Raw genomic sequence first — 21,911 nt, 5'->3', positions numbered from 1 at the left:
TGTGGCTGATTTGAGAATATGTGTGGCTGGTTTCATCAGTAATATGTGATTTACTTCCAATGCTGATTTGAGAATGTGTCTTGCCTATTCTTACTAGATAAAAAGTGACAAAGCACAATGGACAGAAAGAAGTACTGGTTTGTTCTGTGATTTGTGTGTAGAGCAAATTAGATCAGGAAACTATCACAAAGGTACCATGTCTGCAAGAGGTTATAAGATAACTGCAGAAAAATATTTCATGGTTATTGGTTTGATGCATGACAAGACGCAGTTGAGGCACTGAATATGTCAACTGAAATCTCTGTATGCCTTCTAGAAAGAACTGCAAAAGTAGAGTGGCCTTGGCAGGAAAACTGATGGTACTATTTCTGCCCCAGAATGGTGGTGGGACCAAAATACTAAGGTGAGAGGCATAGGATTTATTTCCATGCAGTATACATTCACTATATTTGCTGGGTTGACATATCTAATCTGAAAATGCAATTGATTTGCAGTGCAAACCACACTATGCTAAATTACAGGATGGTGCTCCTGAGTACCTTGATCAGCTTGAGGAAATGTTCCATGATGTCATAGTGGATGGGTCGACCTCATTTGTGGCTGGAGTTGAACAGGAAGAGTAACAAGATGGTGAAGATAAAGAAGATGAGGATGCTGACTAGGATGGATCTTTTTATGACCTTGATCATAGCCCACTGAGCTCTAACAGCAGGAAGAGGTCAAGTACAAGCACCAGGTCCACTGCCACTAGTCCTGGAAAGAGGTCCAAAAGCCCAATGGTTAAGATGATGAGCAATCTAGTTGCTAAGTTGTCTGCCTCTGATGATGCTACTCATAGCATATTCAAGAATGTGGAGAATCCTACTCAATCTATCAATAAGAGAAGATAGAAGACGAACAAGATGACAGTGGTGGCAGAGGATGTTAAGAGGTGCAAGCAGTTGGCTCTAGAATGTGGGGCAGCTCCTGACAGTAGGAAATTGTATGCATGTAATGACATCTGTAGGGACCCGTATAATAGGGAATTCTTCTGCCAACTACCTTCTCCTGAAGCAAGGATGGAATTCTTGAAGAGATGGTGCCAGAACCACAATATTGTCTAGTTAGGACTCTTATGTGGCTGTTTGAACTATTGTGTTAGGACTCTTATGTGGCTGTTTGAACTCTTATGTGGATGTTTGATGAATATTATATGTGGCTGTTTGATGAATATTATATGTGGCTATTTCAATTATTATATGTGATTACTAACATTTTTTGTTGTTGCTGAATTAGGATGGGGATGACTATTTTTCAAGTGATTCTGATGGGGATTATTCAATTGAGGCTCACACTGTCATGAAGATGGAACTCATTCGTCGTAAGAGGAATTGGGAAATCTTGAAGACGGCACTCATGATCGGTATGTACTATGATACTTACATGCACAAAGCTTCAAGGAGGGTAGCCACTGTACCGGGTATAGAATGGGTTCAGAAAACACTATTAAATAGAACCTCTTCCTACAATATGTTTAGGATGTCTTGCCCATTATTTCATCGACTTCATGACTTGTTGGTCGAATCATATGGTTTGAGGACAACAACGATGAAGGCTTTAGGAATGTTTCTATGGATAATTGGTTCACCCCAGTCACTTAGACAAGTTGAGGATCGGTTTGTACGATCATTGGAAATAATAAGCCGTACATTTGATAGTGTTTTGTGCAGTGTTCTTAAGCTAGCAGTACAAATTATTAGGCCAAAGGATCCTGAATTTAAGAATGTGCACCAAAGATTGCAAAATCCTCGGTTTGCTCCATACTTCAACAATTGTATAGGAGCTATAGATGGGACACATGTACCAGTTGTGGTGCCAAGTGATAAGGTGGTTTAGCATATGGGTAGACATGGATATACCACACAGAATGTGCTGTCTATTTGTGACTTTGACATGAGGTTCACATTTGTTGTTAGTGGATGGTCTGAATCGGTACAAGATATGCGGGTGTTTAATGATGCCATAACCAAATATGGTGACAAGTTTCCACATCCTCCTCCAGGTACACTACTTTGTATACGATATTCTCTTCATTTGTACAAATATGGTGTCAACTTCATTTACCTCACAAAATTGTCTTCATTTGTAGGCAAGTTTTACCTGGTAGACTCGAGGTATCCTAACCGTCCGGTTATCTTACACCGTACAAGGGTATGAAGTACCATCTCCTAGAGTTTCGAAGTGGTCCAATGCCAAAAGGTATGAAAGAGATCTTTAATTACGCACATTCGTCCTTTAGAAATGTTATCGAGAGGTTCTTTGGAGTTTTGAAGATGAAATGGAGGATTTTGTTGGGTATCCGGGATGAGGAGAGGCGGCTGCTCGCGAAGGTTCATCGAAGCCTAGGCCGGCTGTACGTGCTCGACGTCACCATCGCATGTCCAGTTTGCCTGGCGGCGCGCACCGACGACGACGCCTGGACTTGGCACGCTCGGTTGGGCCACCTCCACTTCACCGCGCTACGCAAGATGGCGCGTGAAGAGCTGGTCTGTGGCCTGCCTGTGCTCAATCAGGTGGAGCAGGTTTGCGAGGCTTGCCTCGCTGGAAGCACCGTCGCGCGCCATTCCCACAGAGAGCGCTAGGGCGATCGACTGAGGTGCTCCAGCTCCTCCACGGGGATCTTTGCGGACCAATCTCGCCAGCACCACCCAGTGGGAACCGGTATTTCCTTCTTGTCGTGGATGATTACTCACGTCATATGTGGGTGTCCCTGCTTCCCTCCAAGGATGCGGCTGCAACGGCAATCAAGCGCATCCAGGCGGTAGCAGAGCGCAAGATGGGGAAGAAGGTGAAGGCGCTCCCCACTGATTGTGGAGGAGAGTTCGCCGTAGTAGACTTCGTGGAGTACTGCGCCCAACTCGGCGTACACCGCGAGCTCACGGCGCCGTATACGCCCAAGCAAAATGGCGTCGTGGAACGCCACAACCAGACCGTTGTAGGCACACGGCGCGAAGCATGCTGAAGGCAAAGGGCCTACCTGGCGTGTTCTGGGGAGAAGCCGTCACCACCGCTGTATACCTGCTGAACAGGTCGTCGTCCAAAAGCATCGGTGGGAAGGCACTGTACGAGTTGTGGATTGGGAGCACGCCGGGGGTACAGCACCTCCGCACGTTCGGGTGCGTCGCCCATGTCAAGGTGACCACGCCGAACCTGAAGAAGCTAGATGACCACAGCCGTTGCATGATCTTCGTCGGGTACGAGCCGGGCTCCAAGGCGTATCGCGTCTACGACCCCATGACCCAGCGCATCCACATCAGCCGCGACATCATCTTCGACGAGGCTGTGCAGTGGACATGGTCCGCTGAGCGTGACGGCGAGCCCGCAGACTTCGTCATCGAGCAGCCTGCACCAGTGGAGCCTGCGGTGATCACCACTACCAGTACGATGACGACGCGTACATCGGCATCTCCTTCTGCGCCGAGCTCATCCTCACCAGCACCGTCGACATCCACGTCTCCACCGGGCATGACCTGGTCTGCCGGCTCTACGTCCACGACATCACCGCCGCACCACGACATCGAGTTCGCCTCACCACCAAGTGCTGGAGCCAGCGAGCAGCTGGACAACGATCACAACGATGACGCGCCACTCCGTTTCCGCCGCGTCGACAACGTGCTTGGCCCGACCATGGCGCCCGAGCTGGCTGCACGGGACCTGGAGGAGCGGCTGTTGCTGCCAAGTGACGCCCAGCCGATGTCGTTTGAGGAGGCGCTGCACCACGAGTGTTGGCGTCATGCTACGCTGGATGAGATGACATCCATTGAGGCGAGTGGCACCTGGGAGCTGGTCGAACCGCCGCCGCGCACGAGGCCGATCGGCCTCAAGTGGGTCTAGAAGACCAAGAAGGATGCAGCCGGGGTCATCACCAAGCACAAAGCTCGGCTCGTCGCGAAGGGGTAAGTACAGCGTCAAGGGATCGACTTCGACGAGGTCTTCGCTGCGGTGGCGCGACTCGAGTCTGTGCGGTTGCTACTCGCCCACGCTGCCTGCGAAGGCTGCGCAGTGCACCACATGGATGTCAAGTCCGCGTTCTTGAACGGCGTTCTCCATGAACAAGTCTACGTCGAGCAGCCTCCTGGTTTCGTTCTCCAGGGGCACGAGCACAAGGTGCTCCACCTCGTCAAGGCGCTGTACGGACCGCGTCAAGCCCCACGCGCCTGGTACTCCAAGCTTGACGAATCGCTGCTCAAGCTCAGCTTTCAGAGGAGCGCCTCCAAGCACGCCGTCTACCTGTGTGGGATGGGCGATCGCCTTCTTGTTGTGGGCGTGTACGTGGATGATCTGGTGATTACCGGGGCCAACAATGTCGACATCGACACATTCAAGGCGGAGATGCAGGCGATGTTCAAGATGAGCGACTTGGGGCTACTCCATTACTACCTTGGTCCGGAGGTGTCACAGACCGAGGCCGGGATCACCGTCAGCCAAAGCGCCTACCTGGCCAAGATTCTGGAGAACGCAGGGCTGACTGGATGCAACCCAAGTCACACTCCAATGGAGCCTCGTCTGCAACTCAGTAAGTTGAGCACCGCCCCAGGTGTTGATCCTATTCATTACAGAAGCATTGTGGGCTCGCTGCGATACTTGGTGAATTCGAGACCAGACTTGGCATACTCGGTGGGTTATGTTAGTAAGTTCATGGAGAATCCGACCACTGAACATTTGGGGGAAGTCAAGAGAATTCTCAGGTACATCTCTGGAACTCTCAGTTATGGCTGTCAGTACCAGAGGAAGAAGGAGGAGGCCAGTCTTGTTGGCTACAGCGATAGCGATCACGCGGGCGGCATCGACACGTGGAAGAGCACTTCCGGTGTGCTCTTCTTCCTCGGCAACAACATTGTCACCTGGCAATTCCAGAAACAGAGAGTCGTGGCTCTGTCCTCTTGTGAGGCGGAGTACATTGCCGCAGCCACTGCAGCCTGCCAAGGAGTCTGGTTGTCACCTGGCAATCCCAGAAACAGAGTTGTGGCTCTGTCCTCCTGCGAGGCGGAGTACATTGCCGCAGCCACTGCAGCCTGCCAAGGAGTCTGGTTGGCGCGTCTTCTCGCAGAGCTCAAAGAAGAGAAGATCGGCGCCATCACATTGAAGATTGACAACCAGTCCGCCATCGCGCTCAGCAGGAACCCTGTCCTCCATGACCGCAGTAAGCATATTGATGTCCGATATCATTACATTCGCGAGTGCGTTGAGGAGAACAGGGTCCAACTTCAGTCCATCGGGACCTCGGAGCAGCTGGCGGACATACTGACTAAGGCTCTGGGGCGTGAGCAATTCTGCAGCTTGCGTTCCAGGATAGGAGTGCATGATGTACAGCATACACACAAGGATTAGGAGGAGATTTGTTAGATACTCCTTGTGTGCTAAATTTAGATAGCACTGCATGTTTCTTTTCAGCAACTGCAAGCGCGCGAGCACCGGCCTGTGGTTGTCGCGCGCCCGTAGGAGGTCGTGGCGCAGATAGCTGCCCACGAACCTGAGTGCACAGCATGGACGACTTTGCGCGTGCTGATCATGTAAGTGACTCTTAGTAGTCTAAGTTTCCAATAAAAAGAAGAATAGAAGTACAGAAAAAGCTGCGCTTCCAGGCAGCACCAAAATCATCTGTGTCCAGTTGTCTTTCGCGTTGAGTTTCTTGAGCTTGTCTTCCTCGTTTCCGGCTTGCTGTGCTCCCCGTCGGCGTTCATCGCCGACCCGAGACTAACAAGGAGAGGTACGGTGGCGCCGGCACAGCCCGACACTGGCATCAGCAAAACGGGGGCCCGCTCCAATGGATTCGCCGGCCGGCGGCATTGATGTAGTATAGTACTACTGGTGACCGCTGCAGCTGGCCCGGTGCTCCCGGAATAGCGATTCCGACCTCGAGCAGCGGCGGTGGAGGCTTGTCCACGCTGCGCGGCTGCGGGCGTCGCGAGCTCCCCCGGGGATGTTGACGCGCGCGGCGTCTCCGCTCATCCGACGCCAGCATGCCATTCCTGGCGTGGTGGTAAGTTTGCCATTCTCATCGACTGATTCGACAAAGTAGCAAAGAAATTTAAAAGATGTATGTTCGGATGTGGCGGGTTGATATTCGAATATTTAGCCTTTACTCCAGATTCATAGCAAATTCGAAGGATTTGGAGTTCTTGTCATAAGCAGTAGCCCTTCAGTGATGGGTATGTGCACTTGTGCTGTTGTTGTGCACTTCTTTGATTTCTGCAAAATAGTAGCAAATCGCTTGCGGAATGAACTGGAGTAGGATTAATTTGTTTACTCCTATGCACAGTTTAGATATAGCATTTTGTTGTGGAATTGCAGGCGCTGGATTGTGATCTTAAATGAACAGCATAAGCTATGACAACAGAAAACAAAAATCCATGTCTCCCTTTGCATATCTACACTGCAATGCACATTACAAAATTAGCCAAACACTTGAATACTAAATACAGCAAATAAAATTTTACCTCTTAAATTATTCTTCAAATTCCAGTGATCTCACAGCGAATTTCAACCATATAAGCAAAGAAAACAGGCAAGGGGGATTTACAATGCTTGTCCCTAGTAACAGAGGCTCAAGTTAGATCCTATGGTGAGCTCGAACGAAGTTCGACTAGTGAAGTGTAGAATCCATCTTCGATGTTCATCAGTGTCTCATGACTTCCTTTCTCCACTATCATGCCGTCCTTGAGAACCGCAATGATATCAGCACCTTTGATTGTTGACAGGCGGTGCGCCACGATAACCGTAGTCCTGCCAACCATCACATGGTCCAAGGCATCCTGCACAATGCGCTCAGACTCAGCATCCAAGGCACTCGTCGCCTCATCAAGCAACAATATCCTAGGATCTTTCAGTATGGCCCTTGCAATAGCTACCCGCTGCTTCTGGCCACCGGATAGCTGCACCCCTCTTTCCCCAACAGTGGTCTGATATCCCTGGGGAAGGCTTGATATGAACTCGTGCGCATCAGCTAACTTTGCGACCTTGATGAGCTCCTCCTCAGTGACCTCCCCTTGCTTCCCATAGGCTATGTTGGCACGGATTGTGTCATTAAAAAGCACAGGCTCTTGACTCACCAGTCCCATTTGATTCCTCAGCCAATTTATTTTTAAGTTCTTAATTTCCACTCCATCCAGTGAGATGGTACCTGAATCAGGTCTGTAGAATTGCTCTAACAAAGCTATTACTGTTGACTTGCCACTACCACTCTCCCCAACAAGTGCTACTGTCTGTATAAAACCATAAGTCCATAACGTGAGTGTTGATTATGTTGTCGTACAAATAATGACACTGCAGTGCAGAGGGATAGAACATAGAAGTATGCTAACCTTGCCAGTGGGAATATGCAGTGTGAAACTACTGAAGATTTGAACATCTGGGCGGCTTGGATACTTGAAGCTTACATGTCGGAAATCAATGTCACCCTTGACCTCGTCTAATGTCAAACCTTCATTGCTACCTGAGTCAATTTTTGACTTCCGGTCTAACAAAGCAAATATGGATACAGTTGATTCCTTGGCCTTTTTGGAATCAGAAGCCAAGGCACTTGTTTCAGATATTCCAAATGTTGCCAACATCAAAGCAAAGAAAACCTGCAAGACATGAGTTAATCTGTCTAATGTTTAAGAGGAAGAAGTGAGACTGTAAAGATAAAAATACTATTGAGAAGATCCATTTTTAACCTTGAAAACAGCACTAAAAGTAGATTTGTCATGATGTATGAATTGTGCCCCAACATAGAAACAAAGACCATATGTAAGATTCAACAACAAGTATGAGATTCCAAAACCAAGGCCTGCAATCATTCCTGTTCTGACCCCTTGATTTTTAGAGGCTTCACATTTGTGATTGTATATTGTCATCACTCTTTTCTCACTGCAAAAGGATGCTACAGTCCTGATGCTACTGACTGCATCTGTGGCCATTTGACTTGCGTCTTCATATAATAACTGCAGAATCAGCAATCCAGTGCTATTACCTTAGCAAGGTGTGAAAAGGAGGGTCTATAAATACGTTCTGACTCTCATAATTCGTGTCAAAATCAATAGAGGATGCATATGTATTTCAAAACTCAAACATACATCAGAAACTTTACAAGACCAAACTTTAACTTGACAATTAGAAAATGAATGCATATGTATCTTCAGTAATAGTTTCCAGATTTTGTGTCTTAACAAAGTCCCGGTTTCAGTTATTATTACCTTGGCATCTTCACTGAACCCCTTTAAGAACTTTATTTGTGCATAACCTTGTAAACCGACCAGTGGAATCACACAGATGATTATTAAACAGAGCTTCCAGTCTGCTATCATAGCAATGACAAATCCTGTTATAAGTGTTGAGGTGACCTCAACTGCCAAGGCCAAGCTATCACCTACTAAACGTCGAACATTCAAAGCATCAACCGACAATCTTGCACTAAGTGTTCCACTGTAAGATATATTTTGATCATCAGTACCCAAGGCCTAAAATTTCATAATCCTAAGTAGAATGATAAAAACCAACAAAGGGATAGAAACCAACCTGGAATTTTTCGGATCATCAAACCAAGCAACATCTTGGTGCACAATACTCCGAAATGACAAGGCACGAATACGCTCGATCAACTTTCCTCCAGTTACTCCAAAAAGGAAGTACTCCAGCGGTACTGCTATTATTGACACGATACCCAGCACAACACCGAGCAATCCCCAAAACTGAGAATCCTTTCTTAGTTTGTCTGCCGGCTCAAAGAAAATAATGATAGCATTTGATATTATTATACCAGAAACTGGTAAAAGCATTCCATGAACTGCTGCAGCAAGTGACCCTAACAAAATAAATGGTAGCTCTGGCTTGTTCAGATTAGCCAGCCGTCCAAGATGAGTCTGCTTTGGGATCCCGCTGTCACCAGCCTCCTCTTTCAGATTCTCATTTGTATCATTGCCTTCAAGCAATTCAACTGAGCTAGGCAAGCCAAAAGGGAGGATGAAAGAGTGCCGACTGCTGTTCCCTGCAGAACTTCTGCCTATCAATTCTATCGATGTGAGCCTTCTACTTTTAGACATTGTGTCATATATACGGCAATCTAATTTTTGTTTGTCTTTTGGGCTTTTCTGGAGCCGAATAAGTTGAGAATAAGCACCATCAGGGTTTATTACTAATTCATCATGGTGACCTGTGTATCCATTCACGCAAGAAGATGTTCAATCAAGTTAAACATGTCGAGCATGTAATAAATGGACATAAAATTATGGGAAAGGGATCCTAACCTTGTTCAACTATTTTCCCTTTCTGAACAACTGATATGCAGTCAGCATTCCTCACAGTGCTCAAGCGATGTGCAACCACAAGGGTTGTTCTGTCCACCATGATCCTATTCAGTGCCTCCTGAACGGTTCGCTCTGATTCCACATCCAATGCACTAGTAGCCTCATCTAACAAGAGGATTTTGGGATTTTTAATGATCGCTCGGGCAATAGCAATCCTTTGCTTTTGCCCCCCAGAGAGCTGAGCACCCCGCTGACCAACCGACGTGTCATAGCCCTGGTACGAGGCAAAATGAAAATATTAGCACTTCGCAGACAGAAGAAATAGAATACTGGAGTTAATTTGTTGGTTTTTTAACATACATTTGGAAATTTATCAATGAAATTTGCTGCATTAGCAAGCTCAGCTGCCCTTTTGATCTCTTCGATTGTTGCATCCTCTTTTCCATATCTGATGTTATCCTTGACAGATGCCATAAAGAGCAATGGCTCTTGACTAACAAGACCAATCTTCCCTCTTATCCAACCAAGCCGCAAACTCTTGATGTTAATCCCATCAACCAAAACCTCACCAGCCTGTGGATCATAGAATCTCTCTACAAGACTGATCACAGTTGACTTTCCACTTCCACTCTCCCCAACTATAGCCATTGTGGTGCCGTTAGGAACATGTAATGAGAATCCATCGAATATCAGTTGTTCAGGCCTTGCTGGGTAGCTGAAATATACATCCTTTAGCTCAACATCACCCCTGATGTCCTCTAGCTCCTTACCAGATGCATCATCTGGATCAATCTCTGGTTTCCTCTTGATTGTAGTGAACAATCTGTAAGCTGCAGATTGTCCTGCTGCAAAAGCTGCAATGCAGGGGGTTGCATGCCCTAATGACCTGCCAAAACAATTTGAAATTAATCGATACAACCAACTATGTAGCATTGAGCATCATAACAGAAGCTACTTTTTCCATCTTATAAAGAGAGACTCACAATGCCCCAACCATGACAGCAAACACGATGCTAACGATGTCTCCTCCTGAGTATCCTCTGCTAATAATTAACTTGCCGCCATACCATATTGCTAGACCATAACTAGCGAAGAATACGAAGAAAACAGAACCCCTGCCAAAGCCATTCGTTATTCCTTCCTCGACAGTAGCCTTGTATGCCTTGTGTGTGAACTTATTGTACAATGCAATGGCCTGCTTCTCACCATTAAAGGAGATGACCTGTGTAGCCACAAGAAATCCAGTGAAATGTGGAGATCTTTCTGATACTAGCATTATTCAAATCGTGGTATTGTTCAGCACACGGAACTTACTGTTTTTATGGCCCCGATTGTCTGCTCGACAACATTGCCTGCATCACTGTATGATGCTTGCCCCTTTCTAGATATTTTGGACAGCACTTTTGAGACAACTCCGCCTGCGATGACAACTGGAGGTATGCATGACAGCATGACAAGAGATAGTAGCCAACCTTTCACAAATGCTACAATGAAACCGCCAATGAAATTAGAAGTCAGTTGTAGAAACTTGCCGACCTGTAGAATGATTCACTAGTCAAATTATGCAAAACTTCTGATACAAATTGGTGATAATAATGGACAGATTTTTGCTTGTCCTCATCAGTTTACTTGTTGCAGAGCTATTACCTTCTCACCAATAGCATCCTGAACTATCACAGTATCTCCAGACATTCTTGAAACCGCTTGTCCAGTTGTCAATTCTACATCAAAGAATGCTACATCTTGTTTCAGGACAGATTTGAGGTACAGAGATCGAATGCGTGTCGCCTGCCTTTCTCCTGTCATTGTCCAGCATGAAACCTCTGCGCAAACAACACATTGGCCTCAACTCTTACACTGGTGTGAGCAACATATGTCTTCAACATGTAATAGAATTCTTTTTCAGTTTGTATAGTATCAGTTACTGGCTAAAAAAGCAGAGTCTCTGTTCCTCATAATAATCCAACAACTAGCAGCAGCAATGTCAGTTTGGTGTTGCAAATGTATATGAACACTGAAGGTTAACAAAGCCTATTTCTTTGTAATGAAATGAAACGCAGCTCTCCTGTCTTTTGGAGAGAGAAAAGATTAACAAAGCCTATCCATACTTACGAAGAAAGGCAGCAACCCCTGTCCCAGTGCCCAGGTACACAAAGTTCAGAACAACCTGGACAGAGAAAAGGGTGGACAATGAGGAGGGAAAAATGTATACATACCTCACAAAATTGTGAAAATGTAAGAAATGAGTTGTTTGAACTTTGAAGGTAACTTCTAGCTGAAATTCCTGAAGAGGATTGATGAATTTTATCACAATTTTATTCATGATCCTAATGGCAGACTGTTTTCAAAGGAACTGCAATCCAACAAACGTGGCAGAGTGGATGGTCCTCTTGTCCTTTTTCAAAAGGAAAAGGAAAAATCTATGGATTTCTGACCTATTATGTTGACATGTTGCTTCGATTGGAACAACATATAAGTTACAGTCTAACTAATCCACTTTTGAAACGTAGCTTTCATAGAAGAACACTGCAAAGGAAGACTTATATCTTTGTAAAAGTGAGTCCAAGACGAGTGAGAAAACTACACAACAATTGCTAACACATATGTAGTATATATGGAGAAGTGTATTTGGCGGCTGGTGGCGATCACAGTTTGACGACTACTGCGATGACCCAGAAGCCAGAAGTATACGGACTCAAAAACAGCAACAATAGTGTTATAAAAGCAACAATAACTTAGACGGGGGTTATTTTTCTTCAAATCAGGCTACTAAAGACCCCAGATTGACCTCTATTTTCACATCTTCAAATACAGATCACAACTTGACAAGTGTGGATGTACGACATGAATAAAAAAATCGGTTGGAAGCTATATTAGGTGATGGTTGCTAGATAAAATAAGAAAGAATTATGTATGATGTTTGTTAGAAAAAGACAAAAAGAATAAGAATTATCGGGTTGAAATACCCTCTCGTCTCCCTACCAAAAATAAGTAACTTGCCCGTGCATCCGTGCTTAATGTCCATACAACATGGTCACGTTTCATGGATAATGATAGTGTGCGATTTAATTTGGGGATGAATGCATGCATTTTTACTAAGGCTAATCCCAATCTATAGTATCGTACTCCAAAAATCTAAGATGATACGTAGGAATAAACACCATCAACAATACATAGTATATACTTCAATATCCAAGACAATTAATTTTTGTGAGGTTGTGTCTATGAGAGTGGACCCATAAAATTAAATTTCATGATAGAACATAAGATATTGTGCCAAAGCCAGGTCAGTCCCTAACTCCCAACCCATTGTGTCTAAGAGTACTGCCCATATTGCCATATCAGCAAGACACCAACTTTAGAAAATGCACTCTACAATCTATGATTCTTGGTGCGGATCTATAATAAACTTACACTATCTTCTCTCCACCAATCATATTTGTTCTTCATCTATCATGAAGACACTACACTCTTCCAAAACAAAATTTGGTAGTATCTACATAAGTTTTCGTGTAAAAAAAACTGAATCTTGCCACCGGGCCGGCCATCGCCGCGATCATCCCTCTATTGTCGGTCATCTTCTCCAACTCCAATAAGCCATGGTCCCAAACCCCTTTCTTACCACCGCTAGCCTTGACCGCCGTCCAAACCTCATAAACCCTAAATCCCTAACCCCGCTGGCCTCCACCACCGCCCGTGGCCGCACCACCTCCACCACCACCGGTGGCCCCACTCCACCCACCTTCCACCTGCAGCCACCTAACAAGAGGGCTCTCGAGTTAAGAGAGCTCTCAATCTTGTTTTTGTGTATGCTTATATATCATCCCCGAGCCAACGAACACGCGAAGACAAAAATGATTCAAACAGAGGCTGAGTTTTCATCAAATTAGGTGGCCATGAAACGGGGGAACTGATCGACCTTTGTCTTCGCATGTTCGCATAAGGATGGCAACTTCCCGAGTGTGGGAGATGCCCAAATAGAGTGGGGAAAACGGTCCGAATATGTCACCTTGATTACGCGGTCGAGGATGGTTTCGGTGGTGGCGCCGCCGAAGGCATTGATGAGCTGGCCAAAGATGAGCGTCATGAGCGGCTGCGCGAAGCCGTTGCCCAGCGCCGCCACCGTGCCGACGAGCATCAGCAGCACGTCCTTGCCGTCGGCGTACCCGAACAGCCCCACGAACGGCACCATCTTCCCCGCATCGCCGCCGCCGCCCTTCTCCTTCTTCTTCTCCTCCAGCCCTTTCGCAGCTGTCACCGCGGCAGCGTCCGCCATTGCTCGCGCGCGGCTCGGTGTGTACGCACACTGCACACGTACGTCTGCCGAAGGTTGCAGCCTTACTCTTACGGCTACAGTTTGCCTGCATATTTATGGGGTTGGGTTGGTCGTCGCAAGGATATCATACTAGTTACTGTACTAGCACGAGCTCAGCCTGCTGAAACATGTTTACGAAGATGGTTTCAGAAGAGAATGAGGAGAGAAGTATTCAGTCATGTGCATTTCTGAAAGAGCAAAGTGCAACTATACTCAGTAATCACAACCATGCCGGCTCTTCGTTGCGGAACGTGGTAAAAGCACAATTTGTCACTTTCTTTCTTTAATACGATATAATGCGCATTTCTTTTATTTGTGTATTCGGAAAAAAAAGAAAAACGTGAACTCGTAAACTTAGAGTTTGTGAAAGGCTGACAGCACGGCCTTAAGATCCTAACATACTATATGACTATGAGCATGTTGGTCTCAAAAAATAAAAAAATATTTTATATTGTTTATATGGATAAGTTCTACTCCTAATTCTGGACTGGTTTCTGCGACTCGTGCAAATCATATAAGCTGAACTCCAGCTAACCGAGCGCAGCTACGATTTTTTATGGTGAAATCTATCCACCGGGTTCAATTACTTGACACAGCATGGATACTCGTATTTTTCTGAATTTATTCTATAAATTAACTGGCACTATTCTTTTATAGGGATAGAATTGTGTGCGTATATTCATAGAAGTAAGTATGTGTACATATATATGAGTCTGCATTTGTACTTGTGTTTCATAAAAAAAGCTAGACTCCAGAGCGTTGAGCCAAACGGCACTTTAGAGCATGTATATGTGATCATTTGCATTTGTGTTTCGTAAAAGAAAATGATAAACTGGACTCCACGACATCTTAGACGACATCTTAGAGCATGTCTCCCAATTTCTAAAATTAAGTTTTCAACTAGTCCAGTAAGCTCTACACTATTTCTAGTTTTGGAAGTCTCAAATAGAGTAGTAAATTAGACGTCATCATTAGGTTGATAGCATATATATTGAGATGATCAAAATACATATATACAAAGTTCAATTTGAGGACGAGAGCCTTATGGTCAATTGGAGCTTTTCATTTTACTTGATACATTAAGGTTTAGTCGATTTTAAGTGTATTTTGTGATGTACTTGATCTCTCCATGAGGCAGGGCTTCCTCACCATATAAATGTGAAGGGCCATTTCTGGATCAAATCCATACAAATCATTTTTTTTTCAACTTTTACCATGTGCAAGTAGGAATTCGAATGCAGCATATTTAGTGCCGCTTCTAGTGGGAAAAAATATGGATGAATTTTAAGCATCATGTGAAATCTTCTTGCACAAATTAAAGGTTGTGTGGTAAAAGAGGAGACTAGCAACGAGATCCTATACTGACGAGTGGGCTCTCTCTCTCCCTCTCTCTCTAGCATTGTTGACCCATGACATTCATAGTTAAGACATTATTCCTTCATTTTTAAATACTCCCTCAGTTCCTCTTTAATTTATACACACGCATATCAAATTCAAAGTTTACAATCTTTGACCAACAAGTTAGCTAATATTTTTTTACCTTTGTAATGTGAATATGACATGGTTTGATTTCTAATGAAATGTACTCTCCGATGATTATCAATTTATAACCATAAACAATATAATATAAAATAAACAAATAGTCAAAGTCTAATTTGGGAGACCATACCATATTATACCACGCCTTATAAACGAATTTATATTAAGTTTTATAATGGAGGGAGTATTGTTTTAAAACCCCCTGTCGTCGGTGGAGTATATAAACAATTTTAAGCTAATTAATCTAGCTCGTTAGATGGAAGAAATTATATGTCCGATCCATATCAAATGAAAAATACGATAAACAAGCTTTAAAAATACTCAGAAAATTCTGCCGAGATACAAGCGCTATTGCAGGTACCATGACAGACGTAGGAATATCATATCGTTGTGTTCGTTGCGAGATTACGTCGTACTTGCATGGATAGCAATGGCTACTATAGACCATTGATCACATATTCACATTAACAATCTTTTTAGGTGTGAGAATATCTTTGGATTGGACCACCCTGAACTCAGCAGTTGCCCAATGTGACGGAGTGTGCTCAGTTGGTTGTCACGCTTGTATTTATAGTTAATTATTATTGTAATAGTAGATAATGTACTTGTTGATAGAGAGGCATCTGTGATAAATTCATTAATGATAAGAAAGCGGCGTCTAGCCTCTCGGATGCGTTTATACGGTTACAATGTGTGTACATTCACAGGGATGAGTGTGCATATATTTGTTACCAACCAGTGTGCATTAATATATCAGTTGGTAATATCAACAGGTACTAAAGGATCTTTCAGATGCATGGTCGTTAGACATGATACTAGTACCGTGTCAATTTCTGGCCGGTATATTTAAAATTTTGGAGTGTAGATCGAAACCCATTTCTCTATAAGCAAATTCCACAGTAGAAGATGATTTGGCTGACTTGGTCCTCATATTTTTTTCCTGATTGGGGAGTTTTCCATGTTAAAATTGATGTCTTTTTACTTGATGTGTTGCTTCGGTGCATATATGTTGTCCTTCGAAAAATATGTTGACATATTGAACTGATTTCTGCTGCCACTACCATGTATGTTGTGTTAGCGTGGTTATCCTAATTGTATCAAATAAAAAAAGGATTTTTACTATGCTTGGAAAAAATTAGAGCTCTGCATTAAAAAAGTTGTACCACCAAGAGGTATCAAATAGGTGGAACCAAGTAAAAAATAGTATGTACTCAATTTAGTTTGATTTTTAAGTATCTTCCTCTGATCGAAAAAAATAATAAAGAAAGTACCTGAAGTACTAACAAAATATAATAAGCACTTCCTTGCTGCTTTTATTGTTTGAACTAAACCGTGCCCCTATTTTTAAGTGGAGGTACGCATGGTAGCATTCTGCGCACCTAAAAATAATACAGATTTCTGAGGGTTCGGAGGCCATCCGTTTGTCATCTTGTGTCGTACATACATCTATGGGCCCACCAGAAGATTTGGACAGACCTATACATAGTACACCGAGATATGTCAGACATGGGGATTATGGTGCAGGGTGGCGTAGTCTGCGTGGAGGATAGGAACTAGTCGACGACTCGGAGACTACTCGTAGCAGTTAGAGTAGGACTCTCTGGTCGAATCCAACTAGTATTCTTGTAAAACAACCGACCTGTAACCCTGCTCCTCCGATATTTAAGGACGGGCAGGGACCCCCTCCAAACGAGTTCAATTGAATACAAGCAAACAACACACAGGACGTAGGGTATTACGCGATCTAACGGTCCGAACCTGTCTAAATCGCGTGCCTATGTACACCATCGAGTTCCTGATTTCGGCAACACCCACCAACCAAAAGTCTACCTTGGGTACTCCCTTAGGTAGGTTGCCAGGTTTAAACACCGATAGCTAGCGCGCCAGGTAGAGGAAGTCGTCAGGGTTTCCCTTGCGAGTTCGATGGCACAAGTCATCATCAAACCCGCAGTTACATTCGAAGCAGGCGCGACGTTCATCTTCGGCTCCTGGATCTGCATCGCAGAAGGCGCTGGAGGCTTCCACTACCACAACGCGGAGGCTCCGAAGGAGAAGCTTTACGACATCAATCTTCATCACCAAGCTTTGGAGGAATTCGTTGAGAGATTCAATGAAATTTTTAACCTGTTCCAAGGATCGAGAAGTGAGTTCGAGTACTACTCGGGCTCTACATCTACTCGGATTGATTCTCACGAGCCGGCATTCCAGCCATCGTGCGAATCGATTCAAAATCTGAGTCAATTCCCATTCGGACTCCGTAATGCAGCTGCCACCTATCAAGCAGGCCTGTCTAGATTGCAATCCAACTCGGGTGTGATCGAGAACTCCAATTACAATCACTACTCGGATTTCGACAAGGAGACGCCATTATCAGGTCCGAAGTAGGGTCTGGTGATCACTTCGACCCCCAAGGTATCTTCATCTACTGGCCTGGCATGAGGCCACCCGCCCTTGCCCAGGACGAGTCACACTTCATCACCCACCTCGACGTTCTCCCATACTAGGAAGGGACGTCCTTATCCCCTATCCGTGAAGGCGATGGCTCTACAGAAGTCATCATCTCAAGTTCTGGAAGTCACTCTCCAGACAAAGAACTCTTCGCCCTCGTTGCAGGGCAAGATTTGGAGGAAGACAATCCACTAGAGAGGAATCCTCGACACGAGCGTCACTCAGATGACGTCTCGCAGGATGAACTCACCGCCAACATTGTCGGGAAGGAGACCAAAGCTCAGAGAACCTGACGACAAGCAAGGAACACAATGAGAGTAGACCGTCGCCGCCGGCTTGTAGAAGGGCTCCTGATCATGAATCTGGACAACGCCTTCGAAGCAATCCAAACATGGCAACACCGTACGCCTCTCGCCACCATTGCTTCCATTGATCTCATCACTCACGCCATGCCGTAGGATAAATATACCAGACAGTTGGCAGCTCTGGCGGAACATGCCTATGACCAACTCGACAGGCAAAATCCGATTGCCTCAGTATCATGTACTCCATCCCAATAAAGTCAACACGGTAGTAGCTATAGAGACCCTGCAGCTCCTTCAGCTCGACAGCTCGAAGGCGCCAGACAAAATAGGGATGCACCCAAGGGTAGTCAGACACCTTTTATGGGAGGCCGCCACCACCACAGAGCTGATCCTGAGCCCGCGCGTCCCATGGGAGATCTTTGAGAGGTGATAAACATCAACCGCGATGCTCTTAATATCATCGAAGGATGACATCATGAGCGCGAACTCGAAGCCGACTTCAAAGGTGATGACAACGATAGCTTTTTGGCTTTTACAAGTCAGGTCAGGAAGACTATTTTACCCGAGAAATTCAAACCTCTAGGCATCTCCAAATACGATGGCAAGTAGGACCCATTTCAATGGCTTCGATGCTACTCATTATCAATTCAAGCTGCAGGAGGGAACATTGACACAAAAGTCATCTATTTCCCATATGCATGGAATCAGTGCCGCTCACTTGGCTCAAGTCATTGAAGTAAAATTCGATTGACTCATAGCAAGACCTCAAGAGGGCATTTACCAATAACTACGCGGGAGCAATGTAGTGTCCAGGCAACAGAATTGACTTGGCACAAATTAAGTAATAGCGAGACGAGACCCTGTGAAGCTACCTGTGTCATTTCTTCGATAAGAAGGCCACCATTGTAGACTTCTCGGAGCAAAATGTGATCGACTGTTTCCAGAATGGCCTTTACGATCGTCGTATGTTCCAAGACTTTGGTAGGCAGCACCCCCATGATGTCAAGTCACTCAATACTATGGCACAAGCATGGGCAGATGAAGAAGACCATGCATATGAAGAAGATAAGGAGCTTGAAAGGTTCAATTCAAATCACACCCGAGGCCAACACAACAACAATCAGGGCAATGGACAGGACAACGACAAGAACCGCAATGGCGATCATCGAAATAACTACTCGGGAGGTCACAATTACAAGCGCAAAACAAACAATACTGTCACGGTGATGTCTCAATCATCCAAGAAAGGAGGTGGCAGAAGCCAAGAGAGGCCTGCTTTCAGCGAGCTCTTGAAAAAAAATGCCCATGGCATCCTCACCACAAACGCGCTGCGATAGATTGCTACAGCCTACGTGGAGTAATGAAGGACTTGCCAGAACCATCGAGTCCCAATGACAAAGGAAAAGCCAAGGAAGACGATGACGAGAACGGCAATGGCAAGTTCCAAACCCCATCTAAGACTGTCAATGTCATTTTCGACAGGATCCCGGGTACCGCCTCGAAGCAGTCCCAGAAGCTAGTGCTACGAGAGATTATGTCCATTGAGCCTGCTATACCCATGTCCCTCAAGTGGTCTGAGGTACCAATTTCCTTCTCTCGGAAAGATCAGTGGACTAATTTCTTAGAACCAGGATGATTCCCTCTCGTCTTGGACCCGGTTGTTGCTGGCTCCAGGCTCACCAAGTTACTTATCAACGGTGGCAGCGGCATCAACGTCCTGTACACTAAGACTTTGAAGAAGATGGGCCTCAACATCATGGAGATGCTCACCCCGACGAACCCTCCCTTCTATTGGATCGTCCCAGGCAACGTGGCTATACCTCTTGGACAAGTAGTCTTGCCAGTTACCTTTGGGACCAAGGAGCATTACCGGACAGAGTACATCCGGTTCGAGATAGCGGATTTTGAGACTTCTTATCACGTCATCCTTGGAAGACCAACATTGGCCAAGTTCATGGCCATCCCACATTATGTGTACTTAGTACTCAAGATCATACGCATCCCTTCGTGGAGACTTGAAGAGATCATACGAGTGCGATATAGAAGCTGTCGAGTTAGCTACAACTTCTCAGGTGCCCAATTCAATGCAACAAGTCTTCGTTGCCTCAAAAAGCTCTCCCCGGCCGAACTCGAAATTCCAAAGAACAAGTCGGGGGCTACCAAGGTCAAGCTAGCAAATGACGTGGATATCAAAGCCATTGACCTCGAGACCAGCAATACCTCCAAGATAGCCCTAATCGGTTCAGGGTTGGATCCTAAATAGGAAAGCGCGCTCATCAGCTTCCTTCACGCCAACCGAGACATCTTTGCGTGGAAACCAGCAGACATGCTAGGGGTGCCCAAGGAGCTGATCGAGCATTCACTAAATGTGGATCCGAAAGCACTCTAAAGAGACAACGACTACGATGATTCGCCCAGGATAGAAGGGAAGCCATCAAGAAAGAGTTGGCAAAACTACTCGCGGCGGGTTTCATATAAGAAATCTACCATCCTGAGTGGCTCGCTAACCCCGTCCTGGTTCAAAAGAAGAACAACAATGAGTGAAGGATGTGCATTGATTACAAAGATCTCAACAAGCACTATCCAAAGGACCCCTTCGGGCTCCCGAGGATCGATCAAGTCATCGACTCCACTGCTGGATGCGTACTACTCTGTTTCCTAGATTGCTACTCGGGGTACCATCAGATAGCTCTCAAGGAAAAAGACCAGGCCAAGATCGCGTTTATCACCCCTTATGGAGCTTTCTTCTATTCAACGATGTCCTTTGGGTTGAAAAATGTAGACGCCACCTATCAACGCGCAATCCAGATGTGCTTTTAGAAACAGTTGCACCGCAATGTCGAGGCGTACGTATATAATATGGTAGTCAAAATCAGAAATCCAGACGACCTCATCGCAGACTTGGATGAGACCTTCGCTAGTCTGCGGAAATTTCGATGAAAACTCAATCCAACAAAGTGCGTCTTTGGCATACCATCCGGGAAACTACTTGGGTTCATCATTAGCCACAGAGGCATTCAAGCAAATACCAAGAAGATATCCGCCATCATCAATATGCAGGCTCCACCTAGCATCATAGACATTCAGAAGCTGACTGGGTGTATGACGGGCCTTAACAGATTCATATCAAGACTTGGGGAACGGGGTCTTCCCTTCTTCAAATTACTCAAGCAGCAAGACAAGTTCCAGTGGATCGAGGAGGCAAACCAAGCCCTGCAATAGTTGAAGGACTTTCTGTCAAAGCCACCGGTACTCATGGCACCTAGCCCTAATGAAGACCTGCTGCTCTACATCGCTACAACTACTAACGTCGTAAGTACGACAATAGTAGTCGAAAGATCAGAACTCGTCCATCTATACAAAGTGCAGAGTCCCGTCTATTTCGTTAGCGAAGTACTCTCAGATTCCAAGGCTAGGTACCCATCGGTCTAGAAGTTGTTATACGCCATATTACTCACCTCGCGAAAGTTGCGACACTACTTCCAGGAACACAAGATCTCCGTCATTGCTAACTTCCCCCTGGGCGAAATTCTCCATAATCGAGACGCCATAGGCAAGATTCCAAAGTGGGCAGTGGAACTCGGAGCATTGTCCCTAGATTTCAAGGCAAGAACAGCGATCAAGTCCTACGCTCTAGTCGATTTTATGGCAGAGTGACAGGAAAATCAACTACCAACGCCGGCTGAGCGCCAAAGCATTGGGTCATGTACTTCAATGGGTCTCTCAGGCTCAAGGGTGCCGGCGTAGGGGTACTCTTGATATCTCCCGAAGGCGAGCAACTCAAATACGTCTTGCAGATCTTCTGGGAGGCATCCAACAATGAAGTTGAATATGAAGCGCTACTGCATGGGTTTCGCCTGGCAGTATCGCTGGGAATCAAAAGATTGTTGGTCTATGGCGACTCACCGGTAGTGATCAACCAAGTCAATGATGAATGGGATCGCAACAAGGAGAATATGGACGCATACTATATGGAAGTACACAAGCTCAAAAACAAATTTTCGGGCCTGGAGTTTCACCATGTAGTCCACGACAACA

At 45.4% G+C, this 21,911-nt stretch overlaps 2 protein-coding genes across 2 annotated transcripts; one reads left to right on the top strand and one right to left on the bottom strand.

Annotated features, from left to right (window-relative positions):
- The first annotated feature begins 4,050 nt into the window (after positions 1-4,050).
- LOC117855461 (uncharacterized mitochondrial protein AtMg00810-like) lies at positions 4,051-5,370 on the top strand. Its single transcript, XM_034737818.2, has one exon. It carries the CDS (start codon positions 4,051-4,053, stop codon positions 5,368-5,370), a length of 1,320 nt encoding a protein of 439 aa, XP_034593709.1.
- Positions 5,371-6,459: 1,089 nt separating this feature from the next.
- LOC117855460 (ABC transporter B family member 11) lies at positions 6,460-13,662 on the bottom strand. Its single transcript, XM_034737816.2, has 12 exons — positions 13,276-13,662; positions 11,379-11,433; positions 10,914-11,089; positions 10,581-10,802; positions 10,250-10,488; positions 9,627-10,152; positions 9,267-9,540; positions 8,539-9,172; positions 8,217-8,445; positions 7,698-7,964; positions 7,344-7,607; positions 6,460-7,244 (listed from the first exon to the last, which is right to left on the bottom strand). The coding sequence occupies exons 1-12, from the start codon at positions 13,540-13,542 to the stop codon at positions 6,600-6,602; spliced, it is 3,798 nt and encodes a 1,265-aa protein (XP_034593707.1). The 5' UTR covers positions 13,543-13,662; the 3' UTR covers positions 6,460-6,599.
- Positions 13,663-21,911: the final 8,249 nt, after the last annotated feature.

This window comes from Setaria viridis, chromosome 5 (genome assembly GCF_005286985.2).
Source record: "Setaria viridis chromosome 5, Setaria_viridis_v4.0, whole genome shotgun sequence".
Classification (NCBI taxonomy): Eukaryota; Viridiplantae; Streptophyta; class Magnoliopsida; order Poales; family Poaceae; genus Setaria; species Setaria viridis.
Note: the sequence above shows the minus strand (reverse complement) of the source record. Positions and strands in the feature narration are given on the sequence as shown.